At 43.5% G+C, this 14,000-nt stretch overlaps 1 protein-coding gene across 4 annotated transcripts in view; it reads left to right on the forward strand.

Annotated features, from left to right (window-relative positions):
* SH3KBP1 (SH3 domain containing kinase binding protein 1) overlaps nucleotides 1-14,000 on the forward strand; it is a 346,493-nt gene that overhangs the window by 168,742 nt on the left and 163,751 nt on the right. For all 4 annotated transcript variants that reach the window (XM_027096156.1, XM_027096157.1, XM_027096159.1 and 1 more), the window contains one exon: nucleotides 11,415-11,518. In XM_027096156.1, the coding sequence (XP_026951957.1) occupies nucleotides 11,415-11,518 (104 nt within the window). The remainder of the gene's footprint in view (nucleotides 1-11,414; nucleotides 11,519-14,000) is intronic.

Consider the following 14,000-nt stretch of genomic DNA (forward strand, 5'->3'; position numbering starts at 1 on the left):
CTGCGCGTCCAGAGCCTGTGCTCCACAACGGGAGAGGCCACAACAGGAAGATGCCTGCATACCGAAAAAAAAAAAAAAAAAAAATATTGCAAAAACTTAAGCAATACATATTCCTTTACTCATGCATTAAATAGCAAGATCCAGCAGTGAGTCTAGAAGCGATCATAATTTTGAAGTCGGGATGAGGGTAAATGATATTTCAAGGTAGCTGCAATGACCATGATGTGAACTGAAAATATCTCTCCACATAATAGGGAATAAATAAAATCCACAGGTGCTGCTAATCCCAGTGTGGCTTGTTGTCTATATGCAGAGTGGAAAGAAAGACCAGGTTTCGCATAGAGGGTAGTGACAATAAAGATGTAATTTTCTTCCCATCTGTGTTGAGACCCACTGAAATCTATCCACAAACCTCAGTTAAGAATCTCTGCTTTTAGATACAGAAGAAGGAATTGGGATGCAAACCCCCATTTGCATCAAGAAAATTTATAAAAACTTACACTTCCCCCCTCTTTATTCTGATAGGGATGAGAAAGGAAACTATATTAAAAATGAGTCATACCCCAATAAAGATGTTAAAAAAAAAATGAGTCAGAATTTAGCAAACATTTTGATTACCTGCAATAAAGATCTTTCCCCTACTTCCGAAAGAGAAAGATATGTGGAATTTTCTGTCATTCTCTAAATCTCCCAGGGCCATTTTTTGGTACTGATTTTGAGAACTGGGATACTCCAGATTTGTTTATGGTGGGTATTTTCCCCTGAGAATTCTCTAGGCAAGAGAGGTGGACCCCAGATGAGGGTTTCTGGGATTTCCTAGACCTTTGTTTCTGTTCTTAATGTGCACGTGCACGTGAGTGCTACCCATCACTCACTCTCCCCTCATCTTGTTCCCTCTGCCTCCCGCTTCACTGTAAAAGTTAGGGATCTCATAGGTCCATTTGTCAGCAACAAAGTTTGAGAAGGCCTTTAAAAATAGAGATGGTAGAAGGAGTGTGTTGGACAGAAAGGAGAAATCTTGTTTATGCTCAACAAATCACTTATATTTAGAATTTTCCTTCAGTTTTCCCTTTGAAATTCTGTATTCTTATTTCACTTGAATGACTCTGCATGGAGCATTTAAAAGGAGATCAAACAAAACTCTATAAATAATGTTGAATTCTTTTGGGCATTTTGCCCAAATCAGCCTTGCTAAAGCAGAGAAAAGCAGTGTGCTTTTGTATCAGATTTTCTCCTCTGAACATGCAGACTCCCTCCCCCAGAGAGATGGCGGCCTGGGCTGGGGGAATCGAGCCAGGGATGCTTTGGAGAAGTGTCCCCCAGTGTGGTCTGCTGTGGGCCTGGTCATTTGGATTAAGGACTGTGCTGAAAGAGCAAACCAAACCCTGGGACCAGCCTAAGGAGAGGGGAAAACCAGGAGGATGTTTAGAGGTGCCACTGAGTTTGTTTTCCAGTGTGATTCCTTTACCTCACGCTACTGGGAAGGGAAGGTTGGCAAAAAGAAAATTGGTTGAACTGGTATAAATAATGAACAAGGCTGCCTTTTAGCATATTCGTTCATGTAAAGACAAGTGGAAAAAAGGGCAGGAGTCAGGTGGCAGCAAGCCCTTCTGTAAAGTAGGTCTGCCCTCATCATTCTAATCTTATACATGAGAAAAACTGAGGTTGAGAGCTCAAGTGGGCTGCACGGTGTGGTCGCAGTGCTGGGGCCACTGGGTTATCTGTCTTTTCGGTGTTGTGAGGCCCAGGATTCTCTTTATGTGCCTTAATGCTATCGTTATGAACCACGTGTCCATGAGCCGGAAAATCAGAGTTCGTGTTTCCTTTCAGACAGCTAATTCACACCAGTTTTATGAGTCAGTTTGAGGTGGAGGCCATTGTGTTTGAAGGAGTTCTTTGTGCCCCTGGCGCCCATATTATATTATGTGGCTTCTATGGAAATATCAGGTGACAACGTTAACATTGAAAATATCCATGTGTAGCTCCTCTTAGCAGAAACTCGGCTTGTTAAATGGATGGCCTCTTTCTGTATTTCGCTTGCAATAGAAACTTGATTTTTTTTTTTTTGGTCGTGTGTTAATTGGCTGGTTTTAAGACTGCTTTCAGTGGCTTCTTTAAACAAGGCATTAGACTCTGAAGTTTCTAGGACTGAGGGAAGATCAGGGGTTTGCGTCCCTCCCTCAGTTTCTAGATACCTGGCACCTGGGCTCACAGATTGATGGCGAGTGGGCATTCGTGATGAGACAGCATCCTCAGAACCCTCGTGAGGCACATGTGTTGCATTTGTTGAAAAAGGTGTGCATGAAAGCGCTGAGAGGTGTCAGAGCTGAAGGAGTGGAGAAAAACATACACTGACACTCAGAGATATTTCAAATACAGTGGGATGCAGGCGGTGCTAGAGAAAAGCAATGGTTGTTAGAGGAACCCAGAGAAGGGGCCCCAACGGCAGAGAGTGTATGTGTGTGCGTGCCCTTCCATACCATCTTCTGTGCCTACACAAGTGTGTTCGTGCACACACACTCTCCTTCTCTCATTCATTTAATTGTATTAGGTCCTAACATATCACTTGAATGTTGAATGAATCCATTTATTCATTAATAAGCATTTGTTGAATGCATACTCTTGATAGGTTCTGGATAATAGGAGTAAATAAAAGAGTCCCTGGTGGGAGCTAAGGAGGGAGGGAGGTGGTGTGTGTGTGTGTGTGTGTGTGTGTGTGTGTGTGTGCGCGCGCGCACACGCAAGCGTGCATGCGTTTGCAATGTGGGGATCATATACATATTATGTGATTTGGTCTTTTAACTTAATGTACGATGGGCACCTTTTACACATCAGTACACACAGAGCTGCTTGCCCGGTTTAATTGGCTGCTGAGTTGCCCATGGCCTGGATAAACCATGATTCATGGAGCCATTCCTTCGCAGTGGACCTTCAGGATGTTTCCTGTGTGGGTCTCTGTGTGTGTATGCATTTGCTATTAGAAGAAATGCTGCCCTGAACGTGCTTACACATATATTTCTTCCTACTTGAAACAAGTATTTTCTGTCTTAAAGAGGACTAAATTTAAAATCAAATATACATCATTTCTTGTTGGGATCTAGCCCTGCTCTACTGTTACGTAAAATTGACAGTGGACCATAAATTTGGAAGAAGAGAGCAGTTAGGAGTATCTCAGGCACTGTTTAGTATCACCGATGCATCGGGCTACAGTGTTAGTGGAGAACGAGACACCTTCAGCACAATGGCAAGACTACAGGGGCCACCATCTTCCCATCCCCGCAATAGGTCAGGGTGGCATTGTCTTTTTTTTTAGTTGGTGAAATGCACATAACATAAAATACAGCATCTTAACCATTTTGGCATTGGCCTTTAATGGGCACCCTGCTTAACATCGAGTTGAGGCTTTAACTCTTTTCCTCCACCCTTCTGGTCCTTCTTCAGTGCTCCTTTGGGAATTTGTGTTCACAAAATCAGGGATTCACAGTCCACAGAATGTGGACTAGGTGCTCATTAGTTCATTCATCCATCCATTTAGCAAGAATGGATCACATGTCTGCTCTAACAGACACTGAGCTAGGTACTGGGATCAAAGACAAGTAAGGAAGGGTCATTGGCCCCCAGTATCACCTGATGATGATACTGTGTATCTGCCTTTCCTTCCCTGCGTATCTCATTCCTCCCACCATGTTTTTCAGGCTTTCTCTTTCACTGTCCTCTGTTGGGCCCTCTGCCTGCTTCTAGGCTCCCGCCCCCGAGCTGTTCTGCATACCCCTTCGCATCAGCCACTTCTCCCTAGGTCACTGTCCTCCTCACATCTTCCTGTCACTTCTCTGCCCAGAAACCTCCTCTGGGCAGGATCTCATAAAATTAAGTCCTCATCCTTCGCTTGGTATCCGAAGTCCCCCGGAAACACACTCCCGCTCTGTCTTCCTGGTATTATCTTGGGTTGGTGGAAGAAGAGGGCTGCAGACCACAACTTATTTTACTCATGGGCCTCGTACAAGTTATCCAGGCTTTCTGGGCCCATCCATCAAGATGGGGCCAGCACCCCTAACCTCACAGTGCTGGTGTGAGGACTCGAGGGGACGCACACGACATGCCTAGCACGGTTCTTGGCACATAGCAGACACCTAGTCAATGTTCATTTCCTTCATCTCCAAGATTCAGTTGATTTTCCTTATGTGACTTTTGACTTCACCCACCTCCCTCCCTGTCCCCTGTGACTCAGAGGCCCTACTAAATGGTTCCCTCTTGGGTCTACATTTTCCTCCTGTATTCTGGTGGGACTTGGGAGCAAATGAGCACTGGCATAGCTGTAACCTCTTTTCAGATGAACTTTGCCTTTGAAGGAGAAGGCAAATGGATTTACTGTTTTCTGCCATGCAAAGATGTTGATGATACACATCCCTTGGAGAATCGAGCAGGCGCGTCTCCAGGGACCAGACAGTGCTGGTTAATTAAATACTGTACATTTCCACTGCAACAGTCCAGCCACAGCCAAGAGAGGTCTGTAAGGAAAGACCATGAGTTCCTTTTTTCCTGGCATGCCATCAACCTCTGAAGTGGCCTCCTCTTCGTCTGAGTTACATTACATTGGAAACAGGGTGATGCAAGGGAATTTTTCCAGGAAAAGGTATGATGCTGGGTCCACAAAGTCAGTGATTCAGCTTTCTCTTCCCGTGCACCCAGAATGTACTGGATATCCTGAGTAAAATGGGTGATTCTCCACTTTTATTTAGTTCGCTTTGTATTGTTTTTCCATCCTGAAATAGGAAACCTGGCCCCTTGCATAAATTGATGTTTCCGACTCAAAAAACAGCTTCTTCAAGAATCCGGAATGCTGCTCAGTAACTTGGGGGGTTGCTGCACCCCTGGCAGTGTTTGCTACTTAATGATAGCAGAGACTACCATCTTTTCCATCCCCCGGCCCCAGGAACACATTTCCAGAGCTAGAGCCTGCTTAGTACAACTGTCCCAAAGGCCTGTGAAATAAAAATCCCAGCACAGCAACATTCACCTGGGTTATGTATTAGGATAACCTGGACAAATAAGTATGATTTTTTCCCCCCTTTGGGGAGAAGCCAAATATAGGGCCTGTATAGCATGGTCTGGAAGAGTCCCATTTATTTTTTGGCAACTGACCTGTCTAGATGTCTCTCAACCCTGGCTCTATGCTAGAATCACCTGGGGAGTTCCTAAAATTCAGATGCCCAGGCTGCACCCCAGATCGGTGACTTCAGAGAATCTAGGGTGTGGCCCAGGCATCTGTTTTTTTTCCTTTTCCCCCTAAATATTTTATTTAGAAAAATTTCAAATGTACAGGAAAGTTGTAACAATAGTACAATGGACACCCATCTAGATTCACCCATTGTTAACATTTTGCCACATTTGCTTTCTCTCTCTCTCTTTCTCTCGCTGTATGTATATGTGTATACATATGTGTCGTATGTATGTGTACACACACACACACACACACACACATTCCTTTTGTTTTTTCCTTAAACAACTTGAAAGTACATTAACGATATCAAGACACTTCATCCCTAAATACTTCAGAACAAGGACATTCTCCTATGTAACCGCAATAGAATTTTTTTTGCAATAGAATTAACATACTCAGGAAATGTAACATTAATATAATGCTATTATCTAGTATTAGTCCATATCCAAATTCCCCCATTTCTTCCAATAATGTCCTTTATAACCTTTACAAGAAACCCTGAATCCAGTTAAGGATTGCATTATATTTAGTTGTTAAATCTCTTTACTGGTTTAAGATCTAGAACAGTCGCCTAACCTTTAAAAAATCTTATGCGATATTGATTTTAAAAAGATTTTTTTTAAACCAGGTCAGTTTTTCTCAACTGTCCCTCATTTTGGATTTGCATGATCTGAATTTGCATGTTTCTTCACGGTCAGATTTCAGTTAAACATTTTGGGCGGGAGCGTTCTGTAGGTGATGTTAAGCCCTTCTCAGTGCATCACATAAGGAGGCACCCGATATTAATTTGTCCCATCATTGATGACATGAACTTTGAGGCTGTGTCTGCCAGGTTTCTCCATACTCAGGGGACCATTTCCTTTTGTAATCAATGAATAATCTGTGGGGAGATACTTTGAGACTCTCTAAATATCCTAATCCCCAACAGGATTTCACCCAGTGGTTTTAGCAACCATTGATTCTTGCCAGAAACAGTTGTTGCCATGATGGTTATAAAATGGTGATTATGTGTTTCTATCATTTCTACATGCATTAGTTGACATTCTTTTGTAAAGAAGAGCTTTCCCGTCTTGGCCCATAAACCTATGTAATCTTATCCATCCATCTAGCTAGCTCTCAACCTAGCTACCTAGTGAATGTATCATTATGGGCTCATGAATTTTTTTTGAAATGAATAAATCCTTTAGTACATGCTGTTGTTGTCCCAGATTTGGCCAGTGGAAGCCCTACCAAGCTGAGCCTTTTGTCCTTTACAAATTACCCCTCAAGCCTTAGAGTGCGTCGTTAATTTTGTCATAACCACATATTCCAGTCTCACTTTGTATTTTCTTTGCCCCAGCCCTGGAAGAAGCCATTTTTCTATGGAGACCTTGTTCCTTAGGGGCTGCTGTTCGGACATTATGGGGAGTTTTATGAAAGCTCCCCAGGTGCTTTCAGGGTACCGCCAAGATTGAGAACCACTGGTTAGTGTCCTCCAAAGGGAGACCACTTGTTCCCAACAAGGTATTTTCCTGTTCTCACCTGTAATTAGTGGCTCTGATTCATTGTTGAGGTTTAGATTTTTGTGGGCAGTGTCACTTGCAGAGTCAGGTTTAAATGCAGGCCCCTGGCCTCAACCTCAGAGAGTGCAGTTCCGTAGGTCTGCCTTGCAGGTCAGCATTCTGACCCAGGTGGACCCCAGGCCATGTCTGGAGAAAATGCCAGAAGTAACCCTGAGAATTAGGGGCTTCTTCTGATGTTCCTCTTTGATTTTATAAATGTTTTCTCTTTTGTAAAATGACATCAGGATACTGCTGTGTTTCCTAGGCATGTGGTGAGGCTCCATTTGATTAATTTAGTGAGTTTCTTGGAAATATCAACCCTCTTAGTTATACTCTTGTTCTGTCAAGGAGGATGTGGGATGAAAAAAAAAATAGTCTGTATGAGTGTTGAAACTTTTCAGTGTACCCAAAGGTTTTTCTCAAGCACTGCACTATTGTTATATTTTTGTGGTCATTGAATGAATTGACCTAGTAAAGTTTTCACATGTTGTAAGACCCGGAAGGCTCTAAAATATAGATGTGTGTGCTGTTTCTGAGGCTGGGTCATGGCATCCTTTGCAGTTTCTGCTATTTCATTTTTAGAGAATGTGAATATACGACATTTCCTCCCCATCCAGCCAGCTTTATTTCATTAAAATATGGGCCCCAGTTGCCAGCAGCTGTAAGGAAACGCTCCTGATTTGTGGTTTGTCACTTCCTGGTTTCACAACTTAACCATGTCCCATGTTAGCCCAGCTAGTCCCTTCTGTAGTCTCAAGACTCATAGCCGAGGATTCTTCTTAAGAACAGTCAGACAGGGGAGGCAGTCTCTGGAGTTGCATCTCCTGACTTGAAATCCCTGACCCTTCTAGCACTTTCTAGCTGTAAGACCTCTGGTAAAATACTCAGTCTCTTTGTGCCTCCTCCGTCTCCTTGTCTGTAAAAGGGAGGGTCCAAGATCTACCCTCGACGTTCAATGTGAGAATTAAATGCACTAATACATATAAAGTCCTTAGTAGTCTCTGGCACACAGTAGGTGCTCAGTAAATGTTAGCTGTTACTATTTTATTAAACAAAGCTGGTCATGAATGGAAGGTGGTTATGAGATCTAATGAGGGAGTTGAGGGTGCCTGCCTTGTCACCTGTGTTTGCCTGTGTTCCTCTTTATGAATGCATGTTCATGCATATGTATTTTGTGGCCGTCATACAATATGGCAGTAGAGAGATGTGTCAAGTATGCCTTATGAAGTCTGCCTCAGTCATACTTTTTTTTGGTAAGCCATGTGCATGTGCCCATATACATTTGCTTGTATGTCCATAAAATTCGTGTCCGTCACTTCTTTCAGTTATGTGTAAGGAGTTAAGTGGTCCTGCCTAAAAAACACACACAGTGGCAAAAAGAAAAAAGCCCGATGAAATGTATTAAAACTTGAGTTCATGTGGACGGGGCTCTGGGCGTGAGGGTGGTAGCTTAAACGAAAGGATTCTGAACCACAGCCTTGGGCAAGTCATGCATTTTTTTCCTGCAGTTTATACCAGCTACTGAAAGGAGATGACATTGTTGTCTACATACCTCTTCAAGGAAGGTCAAGACCAACTAGTAAACATCAGTGAAATACCAAGAAAGGAAAAAATGGCAAATGACATCCTTAAATTCCCTTAAATTTAAGATGGACAGAAGCCACTGAAATGCAGTGTCTCCTAACATCAAATATCCCCCCCGAACTGGGTCTTACATTGGGTGGAACTGGCAAACAAGATTGAAACAGTAATTTGCAGAAGTCGAGGACTGGAAAGCAGCAGTGCAGGAGTTTGGAAGTTATCTGTAATGTGAAAGCCGTGGAGAAGCCCTAAGGCTGTGTTATGCAGTGTTGTGGGAAGCAGCTAAGTACAGATTGCAGAGAACTTGGGATGAGGTGTGAACTAAATTAGTTCATCCAGCATTGGAGTGAGAGCTCTGAACTCAGGCCAAGGACATACTGCCACTTACTAGCTTGGTGACCTCGGGTAAGTCACTGAGCCCTACTTGCCTCATTTGTAAAATGTTTGCTCATTCTGGCTCTTTTCTTTTTAACTCATGTGGTTGGCAAGATAAGTTAGGGTGATGGGTATCAGGTGTGCTTTAGAAAAGATCACAAACTATCCCAGTGTCGGAGGGAATAATTGTTTCAGCTTGGGGTCATGTCAGGTGACCTTTTCCACCAGTGACCTCTGGATACCTCCCTGTCGGGCTCACTTTTCTTGGTCTTGTACGTTGACAGTGTGCTTTATAGGTCTTTGTGCCACCAGCTGAATAACCTTAGAGGTAGTTAAGAAATACTGACTTGTTTGTGCCCTGGTCCAGGAAGATCCCACATGCCGCGGAGTGGCTGGGCCCGTGAGCCATGGCCGCTGAGCCTGCGCGTCGGGAGCCTGTGCTCCACAACGGGAGAGGCCACAACAGTGAGAGGCCCGCGTACCGCAAAAAAATAATAATAATAATAAAATAAAAGGGGAGATACTGACTAGCCTGGCAGAGAGAGATTAGTAAGTGTGCTGTTCTTTCTGATTCCAGACAGGGCGTTATAGAATTCTGATGGAAAGATTTGGTTCGAGAGAAATATTATTCTGTTCTAGGTCCTGACTCTGCTGGGTTAGTCTTTTCTCGAAGGATATATCACCTCTCCTTCACCCTTTGTGTACTGTTGGGTTAGATACTACTTTTTACAGAGGGTTCTGTGAAGATACGAACTTACATTTAACTAAGTTTTATGACTTCAGCTAACAGTAGATCTTTAGATGTTATTTTTAAGTCACTTTGGTCAGGACTTTGGTGACCTCTGTGGTTATGAGTGTCGAGTTTCAGACATTTGTCATGTTTACTTGTTTCGTGTTCAGATTGTATCTGCAGAGTTTGTTTTGAACGTAACATATAACAAGTAAAGCTCTTAAAGATTTATACAGCTTCATCTTAAGAGGTGTGTATGAGGGCAGGGGAGTCACAGGGGGTAGGAGACAGGTGCGGAGATCACCTCGTCATCGAGGCTTTCTTGGCTAGAATGAGCAATCTGTATCCTTTATGATAGAGGGCTTGATTTCCCTTCCTTTGTGTTGGAAGCCAGGGAATAGCGGTGGAATTCTTTACCCTGGAGACCGTTCTTCCTGACTTCCCGCCTGGGAAGAGCTATTTGGGGTGAGCCCTCTGTCCCTGGAAGAGCCCTGGGCTGCCCTACTCTGCCCGCTGCAGTTAGCGCCTGGGAACTGGCCTGAGAGCTCTGCATTTGTTCTCATCGAGACCAGCCAGCTCGTGATTTCGCACAAAGAGGTAGAGCGTATTCACGTTGTCACCAAAGATGTGATTAGACGAGATATTGATTCTGAACTTCTGCCCTCTTCCCTCTGTTCAACTCTGTTCTTTCTTAGTGAGGTTCAGGCAGAAAAAAGATGGAACAGAGAGAACTAGGCCACTGGCTTTTGATAAATATTGATCAGTGAGCACGTCAGATGTAGCAAAGGCCTGCCCCTTTGTATGATGTCACCCTGCATGGGGGTCTCAGTGTGGCCTGTGATCACTCCTGCGGGGACTTGCTTTCTCAGGGAAAGGTTAGAAAAGGAAAAGAATCCCTGTAGGCAGTATCCAAAAATAATGTAAGCATTTCTAAATGTGTTTCCTTGAAGTCGTTGATCCCTTTGGTTTTCAAGGCCATGCGGTGGCAGGAAGGGATGAGGTGAAGTGGTCAGCCTTGAAGGACAGACTTCTGAGCACCGCTCGTCTCGGTTCCTCTGTCTTATCCACCTCTTCCCAGCTTTGGCCTCCACTGCCGTCTGTCTGTCTCTGCCCCGCCGCTCCCCGAGCCCCGTCACACGCACACCATATGCGTGTTCTTTCCCCCCATAGTGCATGTCTGTGGCGTGGACAGTTGCATCTGTACTTGAACTGCTCTAAGCCAGGACCTCCCTGTTGGGCCACACTGGGTGAGTGAGATGCTGTGACCTTGAGGGTCCTTCAGTCAAGTGAAGTGTGGCCCTGGTTTTTATCTTGATGTGCCTGGGTTGGTTCTGTGTAAGCAGCCAGCGATCCTGTTAATGGATCCCCTGGGACAGAGGGAAGAGGACAAAAGTGGATTTGCTGAACTCCTGTGGGACATTTGAAATGGTACCAAGAGGAGGCTGAAATGTAAATCAGCCCTTGCTTATCAGCCTGAGTTCCAGCATGTTAAAAGGGTGATGATTAGTAAGAAGAAGGCCAGGATACTTTATCTTTTCCTTTGCACGTTTGGGAAAAATTTCCTCTGCCCTGCTAGCATTAGAAGCAGACCATTCTTTTTCCTCTACCATATCACATCAGCTTTCATTAAAAGTCACCAGCAGCAAATACAAAGCCCTATCCACGGAAAACCGTTTAAGGCAACACTGTGCCCCAGCGCTTCAGGGGTGGGGTTTTGCCTTCTGCACAACGGATCGGTTTCTCATATCCATGCCTTTCGGACCCAGCAGCTTTTAAAAGACCAAGAAGCATTGCTCTGCTTTCTCCTGCCTCTCTCAGAGACCAGAGCTGCCATGCCTCTAGCCATGTCCCAGAGAGCATATGTGAAACAAGTCAGCTTAATTTGCCTGCATGCCTAGGACGCCTCTCTTTAAAATCTAATTTTGAGACAAGAGCTGTGTCTGAATATTTTGCTTTTCCCATGCAGGCGAGCGACGGAGGCGCCGGTGCCAGGTGGCGTTCAGCTACCTGCCCCAGAACGATGATGAGCTTGAGCTGAAAGTTGGTGACATCATAGAGGTGGTAGGAGAGGTACGTGTGCCAGGCGGGTGGGCGCGGTGGGCTCACATGGGCTGTCAGAACCCACCCCTGGCTGGTTGGCCTTGCTGTGGGGGGCGTTAGAACTCAAGAGACCTTGGACATCACCTGGTTGAGTCTCTTCCAGAGGAAATTCCTCCAGAGAGGCCTGCCACCCAGCAGGGAAGGAAAAAGAAGTGGCATTTATTGAAGACCTAGTATGTGACAGGAGTGACGAGGTTCTTTACGCATGGGCCCATTGACTCATCGTAACCACTTTATTTTGTAGAAAAAGAAAGAGGCTCAAGAGACCCTAGAAGAGGCAGGGCTGAGGGTTGAAGCCAGGTCCACCTGGCTAGAGGCCCTTGTTCTTTCCACTGCACTACATAACCTTGTTCCTGTGTGGTCCTGGCTGCTCAGAGCCAGCCCTGCTGGTGAAGTGTCCCACCAGACACTGGCACGGGCTTTTCAGGCTCCACTCCCTCAGGCCTGGGGGATCCTGGGCTTCGAACTTAGCATCTGATCATTCATTCTGATTCGACACATGTATCTGTATATAGAAGTACAGTTTTCCAATTGCTTTGGTTTCCTGAATACCATTCAACCTTACAGAAACCCACGATTCCCCCCCCCCGCCCCGCAAAAAAGGGAAGCCAGAAGTCAAGGAGGAGGTTAAGGGTTAAATGAACTATGATGTGGGTAGAAGTGGCAGGGCTGATGCTGGCAGCCAGGTTTCTTGACTCTCATATAAACATGAAGTGAGCATGCATCAAAGCTTTACGTAACTCACTAATGAGGGCACCTGCAAGATTCTTGGTAAGGCTGGCTCAAAGAGAACGGCGAAAGAGCGAAGTATTCATAATGACTGAAAGAGAAAAAAACTTGATTAAGATTGCTAAGTTAGATGCACAACTACACAGCGTCCTGCAGGGCAGTGAAACTGTAACCTCTGAGGTTATCTTTTCTAGGGGATGAATCTCTTGCATCTCTGCTGGTCAAAGTTTATTTTCATGGTTATCTGACAAGACTCATTTGTTTTGCTTTTGGTTTTCTACTGGTTAACATCTACACTAACAGAGTTGTAAACTGTCTCATAAATAGTAAATAGTGTGTCAAGCAGATACCTGTCCCTAGAGGATCAGTTAATGGGGCTCCCAGCGTGATACTGGGAGGATATGCAGTGGCCCCTTTTGCCTATTTCCCAGCTTTGGATAATTTGTATTAGTATGTCATTCATTCACCATTTTTTTATTCCTGGTGCCAAGCAGGGCACATAGGAGACATTTGTTGAAAGCTGAATGAGTTAAAAATGAATGCACAACAGAGTAGAACATTTGTGCCAATGGTGGAAGGGCACAGTTCATGAGACTGACACCATGGAAGAAATTCCAGAGGAAAAAATAAACAGTTGTGACTAAAAATAAAAGAGAGTTAAAATTTTGGTATGATTTGAAGAAAGTTTAGCTAAACAAAGAGGACAACAAACAGGAAAAAAATTTGCAATAAATTAAGATGAAAAGTTATTATATATGTAACATATGAAAATATTTTAGAAAGCTACTATAATAATGATAAAGTATAGATAGATCTGCTATAAACACACATCCCACAAGGGGAAATAAAAATCTTAACCATGAGAAAATGTTCTGCCCTGCTATTAATTAATCAAATTAAGACAATAATGGGTACCTCCTTTTGAAAATCCTAAAACAGATTTAGTGGTAAGACTTGGCAATGCTTAGAAGAACTGGTGACTTTGTATATCTTTATGATCCTTGTATGAAGCTACTTAACAAGCACATCAATAGCTATAAAAATCTGAATTAATACCCTTTGACTCAGTAATCTTACTCCTAGGAATTTATCCATGGAAATGGTCAACAGAAAAAAATATGTGGAACATGTTAATTGCAGCAATGCTTGTGATAATGAAAAGTCATCAAGAAAGGGAATAGTTGTGTGAATTAAGTCATATGATCCAGCTAGAAGACGTGAAGCCATTAATATGGTAAAGAGGCCTTTAAATCTGTATTTATTACAATACTGTGCGTTGTAATTATGTTACATTCCACTAACCTGAGAGCTTTTCAACAGTAGGGATCTGGTTTTTATCTATCTTTATATTCATAGTACCTGGAATAGTGCCTGAAACCTAACATATACTTTAATAAATGCTTATTGAATAAGTAAATGAATAAATGGAAGTATGAAAAGGTTTTTTTCCAAAATAAATGAATATATCAGCCACAGATTTGCATACAGTAGGATACAGTCATCTAAAATCTATCTTTGTGCATGTGATCAAAAATGGAAAGGGACCCAGAATTGAAAATGGTTCTGTCATAGAGATGATTTTTCCTTTAATGTTGTAATAATATTTTAAGAAATACAAATTAAGGTGAGGAAAATTATTAACAAATTTCTGGGAAATATTGCCCATTCTCAACTGCCTGTTGGCTCCAGGGAAACCGAACGAGGGTCGCTAAAGGAGAGGAAT

This window comes from Aethalodelphis obliquidens, unplaced genomic scaffold, assembly GCF_003676395.1.
Source record: "Aethalodelphis obliquidens isolate GAN/ISIS:26980383/991018 unplaced genomic scaffold, ASM367639v1 scaffold99, whole genome shotgun sequence".
In the NCBI taxonomy this organism is placed as follows: Eukaryota; Metazoa; Chordata; class Mammalia; order Artiodactyla; family Delphinidae; genus Aethalodelphis; species Aethalodelphis obliquidens.